Source organism: Tuber melanosporum (assembly GCF_000151645.1).
Source record: "Tuber melanosporum whole genome shotgun sequence assembly, scaffold_55, strain Mel28".
In the NCBI taxonomy this organism is placed as follows: domain Eukaryota; kingdom Fungi; phylum Ascomycota; class Pezizomycetes; order Pezizales; family Tuberaceae; genus Tuber; species Tuber melanosporum.
The window spans coordinates 1-13,910 of record NW_003299101.1 but is presented as its reverse complement, the minus strand read 5'-3'; the positions used below and the strand labels follow the sequence as shown (position 1 = coordinate 13,910).

The 13,910-nt window shown below is 50.2% G+C and overlaps 2 protein-coding genes; one reads left to right on the top strand and one right to left on the bottom strand.

Moving 5' to 3' along the window:
- Positions 1-3,194: 3,194 nt before the first annotated feature.
- Positions 3,195-4,934, bottom strand: GSTUM_00009271001 (uncharacterized protein). XM_002840592.2 has 2 exons: positions 3,565-4,934; positions 3,195-3,498 (listed from the first exon to the last, which is right to left on the bottom strand). Exons 1-2 carry the CDS (start codon positions 4,351-4,353, stop codon positions 3,235-3,237), a joined length of 1,053 nt encoding a protein of 350 aa, XP_002840638.1. The 5' UTR covers positions 4,354-4,934; the 3' UTR covers positions 3,195-3,234.
- Positions 4,935-9,631: 4,697 nt separating this feature from the next.
- Positions 9,632-13,327, top strand: GSTUM_00009270001 (uncharacterized protein). XM_002840591.2 has 9 exons: positions 9,632-9,807; positions 10,186-10,368; positions 10,468-10,627; positions 10,687-10,880; positions 10,936-11,512; positions 11,565-11,866; positions 11,921-12,002; positions 12,052-12,658; positions 12,714-13,327. The coding sequence occupies exons 2-9, from the start codon at positions 10,214-10,216 to the stop codon at positions 13,082-13,084; spliced, it is 2,448 nt and encodes an 815-aa protein (XP_002840637.1). The 5' UTR covers positions 9,632-9,807; positions 10,186-10,213; the 3' UTR covers positions 13,085-13,327.
- Positions 13,328-13,910: the final 583 nt, after the last annotated feature.

The window sequence follows — 13,910 nt, the reverse complement described above, 5'->3', positions numbered from 1 at the left end:
GCATGTACAGTACGAGTACTTGAGTACCCTACCCGAGCATCCTACTCTACAAAAGCAATTCTTAACATCCGTATTCTTAGTCTTTATGCGGTAAATTCTGTTTTTCTCGGAGGTCCCGAGCTGATCGCCGGCGGCCAGATTGATCAAGCTCCAACCCCTTATTGACGGAAGCGTACGGATAGGGAGTTGGTCACGAAAATCGAAAGACCTGACTGAGGGTTATTAGTATCACAATATCGATTTCGAAAAGGTCGTATTTTTCACCCTCCCCCACGAACGCAATTTCCCATGGCCCCACACTTTCCTTATTCTGGCTTCCAACTTTACCTCTCAGTTAGAGAACCAACCCGAATCCTTAGCGTGGCGTCGAGAGAGAGAAAAGAAAGAAAAAAACTCGAGAAAGCGAAAGCTGAAGAACAAATCGACTGACCTTTTTCAAAATCAATAACAATCCCAAAACGCAACCACATTGGAGCAAGGACCCATGACACTGCTCGCCAGAACGAAAAAGCGTTTTTTGTGACGGGAATACCCGCCGGAAAATCCTTTTATCACCTCCGATTCCGGGTTTTCCACAGGGGATCGTAAAAAGTGCAATGTCTATTGTACTTTTATCGTAGATCCCGTCAACAACTTCCCCGGGTACAGTACAGTACAAGGTTGCCAATCCTTATTTTTTTTCACTTCTTCTCACGGCCCTCAGTTTAATTAGCACTTTGCAAGCCACCGAAACTCGAGAACCCACAATGCCAATATATCCGATTCCTCTGTGCGAACCTTTTCGGTTAACTATGCTGTACGCCCCCAGTGAACGAGCCATGGCGCAATAAAGCTCTGAAAAGGATAGGAAGAAGGAAAACAAAACACGGGGAGCTCCGAGATCCCTTTTTGTAAAGCAACCCCTGGGAAGGGTCACAACAATCTTTGACCCAGCGGTAACTAATACAGGTACGAGTACCCAATCCGAAGCTCGGAGAGCGTCCATCTCTTCCGATGCTGTTAATACAAGTACCGTATAACACACTGATTCGGGTAGAGTATGAGTAGCAGTAACCGTATTTGTTGTTTCTGAATTTAGAGAACGTTTGAGTATGGACAACGACGCCAAATAAGGTGGGGCGGAGAGCCATCCCTTATTGGCACAGAAGCCGTATTATCATACTTGTATTATACCAAATTACGATAATGCCTGATGAAAAGAGAAAAGAGCGGGATCAAATGGACGGGTATCATAGCCTGACAACAACGTTACACCCAAACATTTCCTCCAGCCCGATAATCCTTTCCCCTACCGGTACTTGCCTTCCAACCCCCCCTCTCATCATATGATATAAACCATCAGTTATTATAACCGGTAGTCATCGGACCTCACTCGCATCGCACAAAAACAACCAACCGAAGCTACTCGAGTACAGCATAAAGTCCTACAGTATCAGGAGCCGTGCTCTCTCTCTCTCCAACGGTTGATGTTCATCCCATAATAATCCCCCCCGCCCCCCGGCACGATTGCAGTAAGTACCGTACGAGTGCTGTACGATACGCCCAGCCTTCGCCCCTCTGGTCCCAGCATCGGGCTCCGGAATCCGAAAAACCGCCATCCAACCCTCATATTGACATCACATCACAGCAAAACCATCATCCATCCAATCCGATCCGATCCATTCATTCATGCATCCATAACAAGCAACCTTGCACAAAAATCCGAAATTGCACTTTGAAAAAGCAAGTTAAGGGGCGTCCTTGGCACCCGTAGATCCAAGTTCCCCCCCCAGGAACAGGGCGACTGGCCCATGGCCACCGCCAGAGAGGACGGTCAGGGGGAATCCACCCATTTTCCAGCACCGTGAGGGAAAAGCAAAGGGCAGGGAAAAAGAAAAGGGGAAATTTTTTCCCCTCCGGATCTCTGCAACTGACCTGAAGCAGCCATCACAAGGCATCACTCGTGGCGCATACCCTTTACTTGCTTTTTATCGTCTGATATCCCGCGGGGCAGTCGTGCATCGGGAGAACTTTGGCGATGAGGTATTATGCGAGAAGCGAGAGGAATGTAACCTATACGAGCGCATACCCCATCTTTTACGTGCCGTACTCGGCCCTTCAGCAAGCAAGATTGCTTGCTATATTGCACAGGGGAGTCCTCAGACCAGATCACCGCGATACGGTTCTCATCCTGGCTTACTAATCGGCCCCCTACCGTACCGTACACACTTATCCCCTTGGAGGGGATTTGCACACTCGCACCGTCGCACCATCGCACCATCGCACGCGAGTGACGTCCAGTGACGAGACTGGAGTGCCACCCCACCAAAGAGAGTCAAAGCCAGCCAGCCAGCCAGTCAGCCAGCCGTATCAGTTCAGTCCAGTCCAGTCCCGCTCGGCACATTAGCGTATCGTATCAGATCTCCCCAAGCCGATCCCGTCCAGCGCGATTTTTCTACCGCCCGGTTAGGAGTTACTGTACTTGTACAGTATCGTACCGTATCGAATCGAATCGTGTTGCATGGTGGCCCGCCCCTGGCTTGACAGGCAGACAGACCGACGAATGGCTCTTTCCAAATCCCCCTCCCCCCGAGCCACTGCGTCAACTGCGGCCGCGGGGCAGGCCACATTGCAGAAGCGGATTTGTACGATCGCCTCTCTGGAATTTCAATAGATCCTTATCCTAGCTCACCCGACCCGGCATCTGCTTTTGGAGAGGAGGGAAAACATGGTTCGCGACACGGGGAGCCTTCTGTTGTGCTCACCAATTCCAAAAGTCTATAATTGGGTTGGGAAAACTGCGTGCCAAGCCTCTGGAAACGGCAACCGGATTCGCGATTCTTGGCGGCAGCAGGGCCACCTATCGGCGAGTGGCTGGCGGCGGCTTATGGAAGGCATGGTACTCGTACTCGAATACCGGTACTGTACGGAAGGGGCGGGTGCGCATGTGCTCACTCCTCGTATGTATCCATGTATCATATGTGCGAGCATGATGTCGGTGGTATTTTGCCTCGTTTCATTTCTTGCATGATACTTGGGGTCTATGGATACGAGCGGACATCGACAGGCTACGGCGGTGAAGGGGGAAAACCCGTGTTGGATTTTAATAATTATCAGGAGGGAAATGAGCCAGAAAAAAACAATACTATGGACAGATACAGCGCAAACAGAGCAACAACACTTGCCAATGAAAATGGGCAGTGAGAGAAACCAAGCCATCAATCAAGTTAGTCAAGCCAACTCAAAAATTCTAGTCTAATGTATCGCAGCCTTCCTCGCCAACATTTTCTCATGCCGCTTAATAACCTCGGGTACAATCAGACTTTCAATCTCAACCTCCTCATTACCACCGCTGTTTCCGTCGCTCGTCGGCAGACGCACCCACTGAGCGCTCCCTTCCTCCACGAACAAGACCTCGTATTTTCGCGTAGCAAGGATGTTCCCGATGACAAGGTGGTGCGCGTAGCGGTCGAGACTCTGGTTGCACTTTTTGAGGAGGAGGGCGGGGTCCGTTTCCAACTGTAGCACACCAGACGAGAATGAGAATGTAGAAAACATATTATAAGGGGGGGAAGGGACTCCTACCTTGAAAGATACGATCATAGCTTCAGGAGCCCACTGTTCCACCAGTCGCTTGAGGAATTTGGGAACGGGGTCTAGGTCGATTACCAATTTCTTCCCACCCCCTCCCCCTCCAGGACTAGGGCCGGAAGTGCTCTCGGGCACGTCCCCGCTCTGAATCTTATGCTCGGCCATTCTATCCGGCGGGACAAAAAAGTCGGATACAGCGGCAGCGAGGTAGAACAAAGCCTCGTTCCCGAGACACCTCATCTCGCAGGCGATGGCACGGAGCGTGAATAGGTAACTGGTAACGGTCGTGAATGGGAGTAACAGTAACAACTTCTGCTCCTTCGCCTTCCGATACTTCCTAAGGACACTGAGCATCTCACGTCTATACTTTGCCTTGACAACCACATCCGGCGTCGCTGCCCCTCCATCTTCCCCCTCTTCGCCTTCGCCAATGCGGCCCCATTCGGACAAAAAGTCCAGAAAGCAATTCGTAGAGTGTGAGTAGTGTCGGCTGAATGGCAGCAGGGAGAACTGCCTGTGTAGGAATATCACCGCGTAGCCTTGCGAAAGGAAGTACTCGGCGGACGTTGCACCACGGGTGCCGGCGGAGAAGTTGTCGATGAAGCGCACCGTCTGGTTCTCCAGCGGGACCGTGGTACCGCCCGAGGTCAGCAGCACTACACGCCGAGAGTGAGCGTGGTGGTGGGTTACGAAGGCGTTGGCCTGCGCCGTGTGTTGCGAGAGGGTGGGGGGCGGGGGGTTGCTGGAGAAGTAGTGGGATTCGGAGGTTGAGGAATCGGCCATGGTAATTCTGCTTTTTTTGCTGGTTGGTTTGGGGTGGGGTGGGTTGTGAATGGTGGGGGTGAGGGGAGTGCGGGACACCGGATCGGAGCGGATGTACGAGTACCGGTACTCGAATACAGTACTATCGTGCTGTACCGTAGTCCGATACGTTCGGTCAAGGCTTGTTTCGCTCTCCTCTCCTGCTTGCGCTCGGTATCTGGTGGTCCTCGTCGCCTAAGTGGAGGAAGACACTCAACCTCGGAATCAACTTTCCGATTCCCGCCCTCTTTGAGAAGTCCGAGACACTTCTGCCGCGACCGACCGACCAACTGATCTACCGGTAGCCACCGGACTGACGCAGTTTGCAGCAAGCAATTATCTTCAGCCCGTCTTTGTCGCTATCCGCACGCACAGAGACGAAGGAATCAAACAGAGTACGGTAGAGCGGTTATCGTACCCACCCAACTCAAGTGCTTGCAAATGTTGTCGAGGGGTTTCCTGGTTTTCGCTTATTTTATTTTTCCTTTTTCTGTTTTGTAGGATCGTGGATCCAAGTAAGTTTAACTTGGCCGAGGCGGGTTGAGGTGAAGTGAAGTGAGGCCTTGCCCACAGAGTAAAAACGTCACCAGTTTAATGGCTGTTCGTATGTGGGATTCCCCCGCCGACCTCGGTTCCTAGTTGTGTACTGTACCGCCACCTCGGGAACAATGGCTTTGTCGTTTGTGGCTTTGTCGTTTGGCTAGTGCGAACTCATGGCTATATTTTCGAGGTCACGGGAATTATACTGTATCATACGGTAGACTATAGTCCCGTTGCTGGCAACTTGCTGCAGTACAGGTTGCGGGCTGGAACGATTCTACTACTCTGTACGAGTGGGATACCGATAGTGATGGGTTATTTTTGTCCTTGCGCAGGTAAAGAATTCATGTGTTCAGAGTGCCGGTACTTCTGAAGATTTCTCGCGGGGATTAGCCTGATAACCTTCACCTTCCCTTCCCTCCCGTGTTATCATAACGCATCGTCGTATTACAAGCTTACCTATCCCGCTTCATTGTGCCCCTTGGGCCGTCCAGGCCAGGCCAGGCAGCCGTGTTATCCTCTCATCATCCTCTTACCTACTTCTTCACCCACCCTCACTCGAAAAGAAATTATCACAATAACCAGACCCACTATCCCCCCAAAGAGAAGGAAAAAAAAAACCCCCACATGATCCATCTGTGATACTTGTATCCTCCCCACCGAGCCGTGCGTGATAATGGTGCTTGCATGAATACCCGCCCCTTCCGGTACCGTACCGCACTGTACTACAAGTACAGTACTGCAATTCACCAATTCAAATAAATAATACCCTTTCTTGCAGAGTGGGGAATTTACGACACGGTGCGGATGAAACATTCACCCCGTTGGCCACCTCGGAAGTCGGGCGGGTATGGGATGTGATATGGTAGGGTTTCGGGGGCTTTGTTGGTTGGGTATGATATGATACTATCGCACATTCAAGGATTGGTGCATGTTTGTTTTGTTGGTGAAGGCCGGAAGGGGGACAGCGCTGGCTACGGTCGGTATGCTATTTACGGGCCTTTGGGTGATGGGTTTGTTCGAGGTTGTGACGGATGGTGGAGTAGGAAACGGTGGGTGCTGGTTCTGTGATGCTTTGCGGAAGGGTAGGGAAGGAATGAATAAAGGGGGGGAGCGAGAGCAAGAGAGGGGTTGATAATATTATAACACTAACTAATGGAATGGGAAATCTTGATCGCGACTGGGAGTGTGGGTTAAGGTAGGGTAAGTTGTAGGCTATCCCTACCACCCGTCTGGCCGTCTAGCCGAGTCTGGGGCCGTAAGGTCCCCTGTGAGGACGTTGCGCTGCACTGGAAGGCGTGCCGCACTGCACTGCCAGAACTCGAGTATGGAACTCTGGATAAGTCAACATTGTACAGTACGAGTATCATCTTCGGCGGGCGGGGCAGCAACATCACCGCGCGGTCAATTGGTCAGTTCTCCCCTTCTGTCCATCGAAATACATTCGGTACATACTCGAGCACATACCGGTAGATATGGTGCCGCATCCGAGAGTGCCGAACCGCCCGATCGTGTGCGGTACAAGTAAGGTACAATCGACACACGAGCATGCTCGCATGTACTCGAGTACCTGAAGATACTTATAGTACCTACCGTACATTTACGAGTACTACCGGTAAGGTACAGTACTACCGGTGGGGTACAGTGCCCAAGCTCGTGGCTCCCAAGTACCGGTGGTACCCGGAAACAGGGACTCGCGAAAGAAATAGCAAAAATAGTTGCCTCTCTCGGCGCCCCATATGATACTTGTACCGTACGGCACTGTACTCGTACGGTACTGGTACTGTACTTGCACAAACCCGCGACTCCTGTTTTCGGATACCTCTTGCTAGTTATGAGTATCGTATCCGGACATTCGGCAAGGACTAAAACCCCTCAAAGGGAATGACGAAGAAGACAGGGTACCGTATTTGGACTTGAAAGAAGTGGTTTGTGCTCCGCCCGCATTTTTGCTTGTGCGGTATTGGCTCTCGGATGAATGTGGTAGCAAACGGGTTGTAGGATGGTGTATGATATCGTGTTGGTGGGTTGCAGAGCCGGTACAAGTACTGTACGAGTACTGTAGGAATTAGTTTTCCTGTTCGTTGTTGGAAAAAATAACCGAACCCATCTGGTTTAATACTCGAGCAGCAACGGGTACAACTCCTAGCGAACCTTAAAGGGACGAACCTATTGATCTACATAAAATATTTCCTACTGCTACAAGTACTGTACTACTCGAGTAGTACTCATATCATCCCTGTGCCTGGATCTTTTCATTTGTTTTCGCAGGCCAACAATACTCGGGTACCTGTATTTAGGGGACGTGCATAAGGGAGGTGGACTCGAATCTCACTGGTCAAGATTGGGGGTGCATCACCATACTCGTACTGTATTATAAGCGCCAATCTTGGCGCTTTCGTTGATGGTGGAAGGAGAGAGGAGGATCTGCCTGGTGGCGAGTACGAGTACTCGTACAATGCCGCACAGTGCTCTGGCCACAGGGGCTCTTGGATCGGCTGGGCCAATCAGAGTCTGTTCGCCCCGCTCACCCTTAACCCCGATGCGATTTAGTATGCTCGAGTACAGTACTTGTATGATATCCGTATTGTGCTCGTTGCAAGTGATGGCACTTGTGTCATACTAGTACATACTGTGCTCTACTCGAGCACCGGTATGATACAGTACCGTACTCCTCCCGCAAGCCTGCCCAAGATCTGAGGATGAGGAAAAAAGATGAGGACAAGAATAAGCCGAACCAAAAAAGGAAAACCACACCGCCAAATTTTGTTCCAGTGCCTCCGAAAATATGATAATACGTCACGCAAATAAATCGGAATACTATCATTTTTAGTATTCTGCCTATACTCGAGCACGGTACTACTTGTAGCAAGACACTGTACTCGAGTACCGTACTGTTCTGGTGACTTAGACGCGTGTGAGTGACACCCTCCTATCCCAATTGCGCTGCTACTCAAGCGCAGGTACCGCATGCATCCACTGAGATGCTCCGGTCGATAGATCTGCACCTAACTTAGACATCTTCACTTTCTCTCCTCCTCTCGGCGTTCCTGGTTGCGGAAAAGGGAAGAAAAAAAAAGAGAGAAAGAAAAAGAAGGAAAAGGAAAAAAGAAAAAAAGAAATAAAAGGGTGGGGCAGGTGCGGCATGATCAAGGGGCAGCCCACAGACAGAATTAGCCCAAATGGTATTTTAACTGGCTTGCATCTTGCAAATATACTTCTACTCGAGTACCTCACTGCCCGCGTTTCTATTTATTTATTCGCATTAAATTTTTACACTTTCCCGGGAACAGGGAAAGGAAAGTTATTACTCGCTGGGCTGCTCAGAGCTTAGCAACCACCAATGTTGTGGGCAGAGCGGCATTTTGAGGGGTGTTATCGAGGAAAGGGGAGCGCGGGGGGGGGTTTTACTCCAGCATAGGATCACTTGCAGTATGGACGGTAAAGAATGGATCAGTGTGGAACGACGGACGATGAACTTCGTGTCTCGTGGTTACTCGTGCATACCCGCAAATAAAAGTACCGATACCGTACTTTTGAAGCCTTAATTTGGTCGGCGGCGGTACAGTACCGATACAAGTACTGTAGTGGTGGAGCACCTTTGCTGAAAAGAGGGAAAATCGGAGGCCTAACACGCACAGCACCGCCTCCTGTGAAAATGGGAAGCGCTGGGGGGATGCTTGCACCGGCACTCGTAGAGAGCACGAGGTGTGGTACCGGTACTCGAGTATTGATTCCCGTTGGATCGGTTACAGGGCCTTTTCTTTTTTTGGTATGGGGGCTTTTTATTGGTTGGGTTTTATCGGTGGGTGTTTGGGTGGTGTGTTTTTATTGGCGCCCAAGGGCCTGGTTAGACTATCAGATTTTGCATCAGCTCAGGGGAGTTATGGTGGAGGTCGGTCAGCTATGGTAATGGATTCGGGGGATTGACGACGTTTGTGTAGCCGTAAGAGCGTTACTGTCCCATTCAGCACCTTCGCTCCCCACACTCGTCCAGGCACCAGGAACATTGTAATTGTGATCGAATCACCGCTACACTTTTTTCGCTAGTCTTGCACTTTATTGCGCTGGACTTGCCTTTTTTTTTTATACCGGTATATTTTTTTTTGTTCCCCTTCGTATTCAATCAACATTGAGTGCTTCCTTCTCGTTGGCCGGGGTGGGATTATTGGTTGGAGATGGGGAAAAAAGGTTTGCCTTCTCCTGTTCCAGCGCCCAGGGTCTCCAGTGATTCCCTTGATCCTTGAGGAGACTGACCTAAATTTTTTTTACCAAATTTCTTGACTGCTGGGTGGGATCTGAGGTCAGCCCTGGAACGATCTACCTTTACGGTACTTGTATCATAGGGAGAGAGAGAGAGAGGTCCTCTCAACCAGTTGTACAGTACTATAGACCATTTCCTTAATTCTTCCATGCCGGTATCTGTTCTATTGCAGGTCCTTCAGCTCGCTTCACGATTGGCTCCGGCGTCAATACCGTGAGCCAGCGGGATACCGGCAAGCCCTTTCCAATTGAAGAGCCGCAGAGATTTGCTTTGCTGTACTTGTAGTTGCGTGTGTGAGTGTGTGGGTGCGTTTGGTGGCTCAGTCCCCCCTTCCATTGCTGTTGGTCACCACTCCTTGAATCTCTCTCAACCCTGCACCCCTCTGCCCTGCCCGAGGTCCCTTTTAATAGTTCCCTCCCTCCCTTATCCTTCCTCTCTCCCTCTCCACCGATTTCCGGCACCACGCTCGTTGACCTACGGTAATCTTCTGCTGGAAGCCCCGAGTTTCTGTTCGTTTTGCAGCAGGACTCTTTCTGACGACCGGTTTTCACCACATTCTCATTCGTTCATTCATTTTTTTCTTGTTGAGCCTTTTTCCGACAAGGCCGTTTGAATTTATCACACTCGTTCAGGTATGGCAGTTGTTTAGCCCTCCCCCTGTCTTGCCTTCTTCTTGTACATCGGTACCTCGCTGCATCTGAGATGTCTTTAGTGCATGTGCGAGGCGGGTATACGGAAGCAGAGAGATCTTTGATCCAGTGATCCAGTTGCTGGCCGCTCCAATCTGCAACGATCAGTCTGCACATGACCTTGCGTGCATTTGAATTATATGAAATTTTGCTATTTTCTGCTACTCCCAATATCCAGCCTCCTCCGAACATTCAGCATTTAATACTGTGCTCCTTTCCTGATTCTCCTGATTTTTTTCTTCTTTTTTTCGCTAAGCAATGCTTGGTTTCGTTTGTCGACTTGATTGAGACGATAGCTAACGCAACGGAACGAACAATTAGTGCTCTTTCAAGCACAGCTTAGCTCATTATGGTCACCACGAAGACCGCTCTCATCCTCTCGGCACTTTTCGCCCATGGCGTCTTTGCGAATATCCCTTTCCCCGATCCCTATATCGAGTGCGATCCTGGGGCTGCGGAGGAAAAGTGTTTGAGGGGACAATACTGCAGTGAAGAGGATGAACTGTGAGTTTATCCCGTTGTCTTCAATCCCATTGTGTTTTTGACATTTTGGGGCTTTGTCATTAGTCTTGGTCTTATCATTGGTGACTGACTATGAGATAGTTGCAAAAGTCCTGCCCCTCATGAACTCTTCCGTCGTATTGCTCGTCCCAATCCTATCCCTGCTCCCGGTGATTTCTCTGTTGATGGGAGGTGTGGGCCTGCCAACGGCGGTTTGATCTGTAACCCGAACTCTCCCAATTATGTTGGAGGTTGTTGCTCAGTAAGTCTATCAAATGGGTCCCTATTCTTTATGCATTTATATTGACCGTGTTTGTGTAGCAAGCTGGATGGTGCGGAAACACCCCTGCATACTGTGGCGCCGGGTGCATTTCTGGATGTACAAGTACTTCAGCGGGTGGCGGTACTCCTGCTCCGACTGGTGGCGCTGCTCGCCCTGATGGCCGTTGCGGAACGGAATTTGGTGGCGCTACTTGTGCTGGTTCTGCTTTTGGAACTTGTTGCAGTCAGTACGGGTATGTTGATCTTTACAAGATTCCATTCTTCTGGAGTCTGCTGACACCTAGATAGGTGGTGCGGCACCGGAGATGCATACTGTCTTCCAGCCAATGGATGTCAGAGTGGGTGCACTGGCACCACTCCTACCACTTCTACCCCTCCTTCTGTCCCTCCTGCCACTGCCCCGACAACTACCAGCAGCACTGGTGAGCCGGTTTTGGGGGCACCTTCTTCCACCGGTGTCAACCCCAACCCCACTGGCATTCCTACCACTGATGGTACTTGCGGTGCCACTAATGCTGGAAGAACCTGCGTTGGTTGGGACAAGGGAGAATGTTGTTCGATGTATGGTTTCTGCGGTAATACTGATGCTCACTGTGGTGATGGATGTCAATCTGGTCCTTGTAAGGCTGGTGGATCTCCGCCGGCTCCTGGGGCATCGCCGGCTCCTATTACCAATGGAGGAGAATTTACGATTATTGGTCAATCGGGTGTTCCTGCCATGCACGCTGGTCTTCTTCCTAACGGTCGTGCCATCTTCTTGGACAAGGTCGAGAATTACACTCAATTGAAGCTTCCTAACGGCCAATTCGCTTACTCTTCTGAGTACAATCCTGATGACAACACTGTTGTTCCATTGGCTTACAATGTTTGTGTGCCTCTTTACTAAATTTCGGATCATAGCTGACGCTCTAATTTAGACCAATGCCTTCTGCGCCGGAGGTATCTTCCTTGCGAATGGAGATTTTGTTTCGCTTGGTGGCAATGCACCACTGGATTTCATTGACCCTACAGTTACCAATGGCTTCGACGCTATTCGTTACATCACCCGCTCCTCGAGTGACGCCTCTTTCAACGGTCAAAACTGGCGCGAGCCTGGAAACAAGTTGGCTAGCAACAGGTGGTATGCTTCGGCTCAGATTCTTGCCGACGGGAGAATATTTGTTGCCTCTGGAAGTTTGAATGGACTGGATCCTACAGTTCCTGCAAACAACAACCCCACGTGAGTCTCTCTACTGGTGTTGCCGCTTGATTTACGGAAACTAATTCACCACAGATATGAAATATTGAGTGCTGCTGGTGTCAGTAACGGAGTCAATGTCCCTATGGATATCTTGGTTGCTCACCAACCTTACTATGTAAGTGACGCTAGGTCTAGTGCTGTATTGGGATGCTAATCTCGAGTAGATGTATCCTTTCATGCATCTTCTCAAGAACGGAGAGTTGTTTGTCTTCACCGCCAAGTCATCACAAATCTTCAACATTGGTACCAACTCTATCACCCGCCAAATGCCCGATTTGCCGGGAGATTTCCGCACATATCCCAACACCGGTGGTAGCGTCATGTTTCCTCTTACCAGCGCCAATGGATGGAACACCAAGGTCATGATTTGTGGTGGTGGTCCTTATCAAGATATTACCGCCCCTACTGATCCCAGCTGCGGCGTTATTGCGCCCGAGGATGCAAACCCTACCTGGGAGATGGATGCCATGCCTGAAGGACGTGGTATGGTCGAGGGTGTCTTGCTTCCTGATGGATCTGTCCTATGGCTCAATGGTGCCAACCGTGGTGCTCAGGGATTCGAGCTTGCTACCAACCCAACCCTTGCCGCCCTCCTTTATGAACCTACCAAGGCAAAGGGAGCACGCTGGACGCAACTTGCCTCTTCCACTATTCCTAGGCTGTATCACTCAGTTGCTCTCTTGTTGCTTGATGGTACCGTTCTCGTCACCGGTAGCAACCCGCATGAAATGCCAATCCTGGAAACAAGGCCTGGAGTTGCCTTCATTACTGGTGCGCATTACAAACCCACACATGTGTGAACTTGCGCTAACTTTTTTTCTTCTAGATTTCCGTGTCGAGAGGTTCACACCTCCTTATCTTCAGGGTGCCAAGGCCACTCAGCGTCCGTCCGCGATGGCCCTCTCGACTAAGAATCTTCCGGCCAACGGGTCTACTTTCACCATCTCATTCAATGCTGCTACCACTACCCAGGGCATTAAGGTCGCCCTTTACTATGGTGGCTTCGTTACCCATTCTGTTCACATGGGTCACCGCATGCTCTTCCTCGACAATACTGGCTTCGTCGCTGGCACTGCAGCTCAAACTATTACCGTCACAATGCCCCCTAACAAGAATGTGGTGCCTCCTGGGCCCTATGTTGTCTACGTTGTTGCAGATGGAACTCCATCCGTCGGTCAATTCGTGACTGTTGTCTAGGTTTTTTAGAGGGAAATGCAAATGGTGGTTCTGTTAGTAATAGTTAATTTTTTTCCTCCATGAACCAATCCTCCATGAGTTAGCTGTATACTTTTTCTATTTCTATATCCATTTTTTTGTAGTTGGCTTGGTTTCTCTATGCGGTGCATTTTGTACAGCCATGCTTAGGTCGGTCGTCGTCTATGGAGGGCGATTCAGGAGATGGGGGATAGATTTTATATTACGAATTCAAAGAGTCCTTAAGAAGCTGCCTCTTGCAGATAGCAAATGAGTGTATCGGGTGAAATTGTACGATTATGATACTTTCGGTTCAATCTCGCGCGTGTGTGTAACTTGGCGGGAACTGGTGTGATGGTGGTGAGCTCATGGAAACGGTCGGCGGTGCGCAGCACAAGGCATCGGGATTACGGTGGTGCAGCTGAGCGTGGTATCATGCGTAGCGCTTGCCTGACTGCAGGGGTAGGGTAGAGAGGCCTTGAGAAATGGGGCGAGTGAGCCGCCTTGTCTTGCGAGTCCGTTTGCGAGTCCCGCTTAGGCGGTCACGGAGAGTCACTCGGATGGGATGTTGTAGTAGGGAGTACAGACAGGCTTAATTTCTTGGCTGTGAATCGGGTTTAGAGTAGTGATATCGGACAGAATGTCTATGTGGTCGTGATGGGGGCATGTCTGTATAGTACAGTTGGTGGGTTTCTTGAGAGCATGATAGCCGGACTGTGCGTGCTGGGTATAGATGAATGAAAGGGGTAGGGGTAGGGGAGTATTTTCGTGATTATTTTTACGATGTGGTGTACATGGCGTAATCGAGTTGCGCTATCGTGTGGACTTC